Here is a 3,003-nt window from a genome sequence, read left to right as displayed (position 1 = left end):
CTAACCAGCAAACCACTCAGTTTCGAAGCACAGGGCTCAATTCTCATGATCCCTATCTGGCTACCGCCGGCACGTCACGAAGCTGCCTGGATATAATTTAAACCAAAAGAAAAAAAAAAATGTTTCGAATGACCACAGACTGCCCTTTTTTTTCTTTTCGCCCTTGTTAAACTTAACTGAACCTTTCAAGTGATGCTGCTTAAGGAAGATCCTTAGGACATCCTCACTTTATTTTTTTTCTTTTTTTCCCCTTTTTTTTTTTTTTGTTTTTTGAAACAGAAAGCAGAGTTTTATAAAAGTAACCGCCAATAACATTTCTGGTACCAAAGCCTATGAGTGGACAGGAGTGTTATTTCCTTATGAAAAAATGCTGACCAAAAATGAAACAAAACTGAGCAAATGTGCCAAGATCAGCCCAAATTAAAGCGGTCATCCTAGCACAGTCCAGAAACAGAAGTGGCATACAATCTGTAGAACCAAAGACCAAAAACTGGGGTGGTTTTTTTTTTTCTTTTAATTCTAGAAATACTATTATGTGGTCCAGTTAAACTGTGGGAGCTTGTCTGTTCTCTTCTGTGTTTTATTAAACTGTCTCCTTTATCTGATACTCTGATTTTCCGCAGAATAACCGTGTCTTTGCTCTCTCCAGCTCCCTTCTCATAGCTCCACCAGTAACACTGATTCCTAGTTTTAGCCTCAAAATCTCTCCTCGATTCCTCTTTACAGAGTTTCGTTTTGGTCACTGTAAAGAATTGCAAATAAAAAGTAACGACTTTGGTTCAGACACCTACTCGGCCTCTAAATTTCCTAGAATAAAGGAGCAGTTTCCCTCTCAGGTTAGCAATAGCCCACACCTTGTCATTTCCCTCTAAATTCTTCAACCTCCTTTGATCAACAATAAGAGGATATTTGGCTTCATAAGATAAAGCATATAACAGAGAACATAATTTACCTTTGTGTAATATCTTTGGTAATTTTAGGAAAAGAAAAAGGTACAAAGAAGAATATAAATTAAGCTCCGAAAGGCTTCTTGAAATAATAAAAAAAGCTACAGTCCTACATAAATAAATGAGTGACGGAAAAGTGGTTGCAGAATGAAAATGTTTAGGTGTTTGGTGACCGAGGTTTACTGACCTATCGCAACAAATCGTGTATGTCGTGTTTGCTTTGAAGAGCCTTGCCAGGTTTGCCCAACGAGCCCCGGCGCGAATCCTCTCCTAGATGGCCCCTCTCCTACGGCGAGGTTTCCACACTGGCGGGTGTAACATTGCATAACAAATCTTGACTGCAGGACTGGATTTGCACAGCTGAAAATTAACACTTTAGCATTAGCGGGGCTCCGTCCTTATTAACTCCCGGAACAAGTTCAATCTGAAATCTAATTTGTATTCAAACAGATTAATGCCACCAAGCAATCCTGAACTGATGTTTAACCGTGAAACACCACCACGTGCAATAACAATTTAATGAAGTCGTCTTGCCAACCACTATTTGCAAATGCAAAAAGAAAAAAAAAAAAAATTGTCATCATAAATGTATAGGTGCCCATCTCGGTAATCTTAGATATTCCAGAAAGATTTGTTGACCCATTACAACTCGTGTTAAACAACCGAGAACCTGCCACTGTACTGTTCATCCTCTAGTAAAAGTGAACTCTGTTGGTGCTGCATATATTTTGTTGTGCTGTTCGACTTTGTGGCATTTGCTAATATTCACCAATGCTGCCAAAAAAGGAAAAAAAAAAAATAACCAGAAAACCCAAACACACACACACAAAAAATATTAAAAATACTGCTTTGTGGAATGAATCTGTGTTGCTTCCTACAGTGTTTCTATGTTCCTCTGTCATTCATTCTCATTCTTGCAGTACTTCGTTCCTCTCTCTCCGGTGGACAACCCTTCCACATGGATAGTGCAGCATTTGGGACCTTTGCAAAATACAGCAACAGAAAAAAGGAGACACCGAAATGGAATGTTTTCCACAGCTGAAGAAAACACGGTGGCATCTGAAGGGAACTGGAATGAATGACAGAAAAAACTACAAACAATTCAATGACATTCAGCTTCGTATAATAAAAACACCTATTAACATTCATCACAAAGTACAGAAAACGTTGAAGCCTCCGAGAGGCCCTGGGCCCAGCTGAGGCCTGAGGTCAGAACTTAAAATGGTAGAGGAGAAGTGGGGTGGGGGAATAAAAGCAATACATTAAAAAGTTTGGGATAATTTTTTTTTTCTTTTAACCCCTCCCCGATATACACGCTCACACGCACACACACGTATCCACACACGTGCACACACAGGCCTTCCCCATCCCAAATGGAAGCAAAAACATAAAAGAACAAAAAAACAACCAAAAAATGGAGTAAAGGCAGTGATAATCAACATGCAGTACTGTGCAAATATGTTGTCCATTGGAATCCTTAAAATCTGGGCAAAGACTTGATCTGCAGTTCAGGTGTACATGCTCAGTTTGATGTCCTCGAGTGTCCGAAGTCGGCAGGACCTGCAGTCCACAGCTGGCTGCGAAATGCGAGCGAATCAGTTTAGCGAATTTACAACACTGATGTTGACTGTAAGAGAGGAAAATCCCAAGTACCAAACAAGTCCATCCAATGCACAGAGTACAAATTCCTTTTTTCAACAAAAAGTAGAAAAATCAAAAATACTCCCAAATGGGATACTTGATGGCACTAAGAGTTAACAGATTTCATAGCTGTCAAAGTGGACTGAGAATCCTCCAGACTGTACAATAATGGAGAGATTTCACAGCTGAGTTTGACGTGTTCTTCCCATCTTCATTCTCAGGATAACGATGTCAGACATACTCATTCTATGTCCTCATTTACAGGTTCGTCTTCATAATCTCTGTCGTGATCGAAATCTGGACTGTGGTTGGCTGTTGTCACTAAGGATAGCGGGCCTTCATTTTCATCTGGGTCTAACGGTTCTTCTTTGACATGCACGGGGTGCCTGGAAAAACAGAAACCACGGTCAGTCAG

The 3,003-nt window shown here is 40.1% G+C and overlaps 1 protein-coding gene across 1 annotated transcript in view; it reads right to left on the bottom strand.

The window, feature by feature from the left end:
• Positions 1–2,047: 2,047 nt before the first annotated feature.
• Positions 2,048–3,003, bottom strand: part of FOXP1 (forkhead box P1) — a gene marked incomplete at its 5' end in the record, with an annotated part of 33,860 nt that continues 32,904 nt past the window's right edge. The window contains one exon of the mRNA XM_010133786.1: positions 2,048–2,974. Coding sequence (XP_010132088.1) covers positions 2,830–2,974 — 145 coding nt within the window. The remainder of the gene's footprint in view (positions 2,975–3,003) is intronic.

The sequence above is a fragment of the Buceros rhinoceros genome, unplaced genomic scaffold (genome assembly GCF_000710305.1).
Source record: "Buceros rhinoceros silvestris isolate BGI_N320 unplaced genomic scaffold, ASM71030v1 scaffold15763, whole genome shotgun sequence".
Classification (NCBI taxonomy): Eukaryota; Metazoa; Chordata; class Aves; order Bucerotiformes; family Bucerotidae; genus Buceros; species Buceros rhinoceros.
This window is presented reverse-complemented; position numbering and strand designations above follow the sequence as displayed.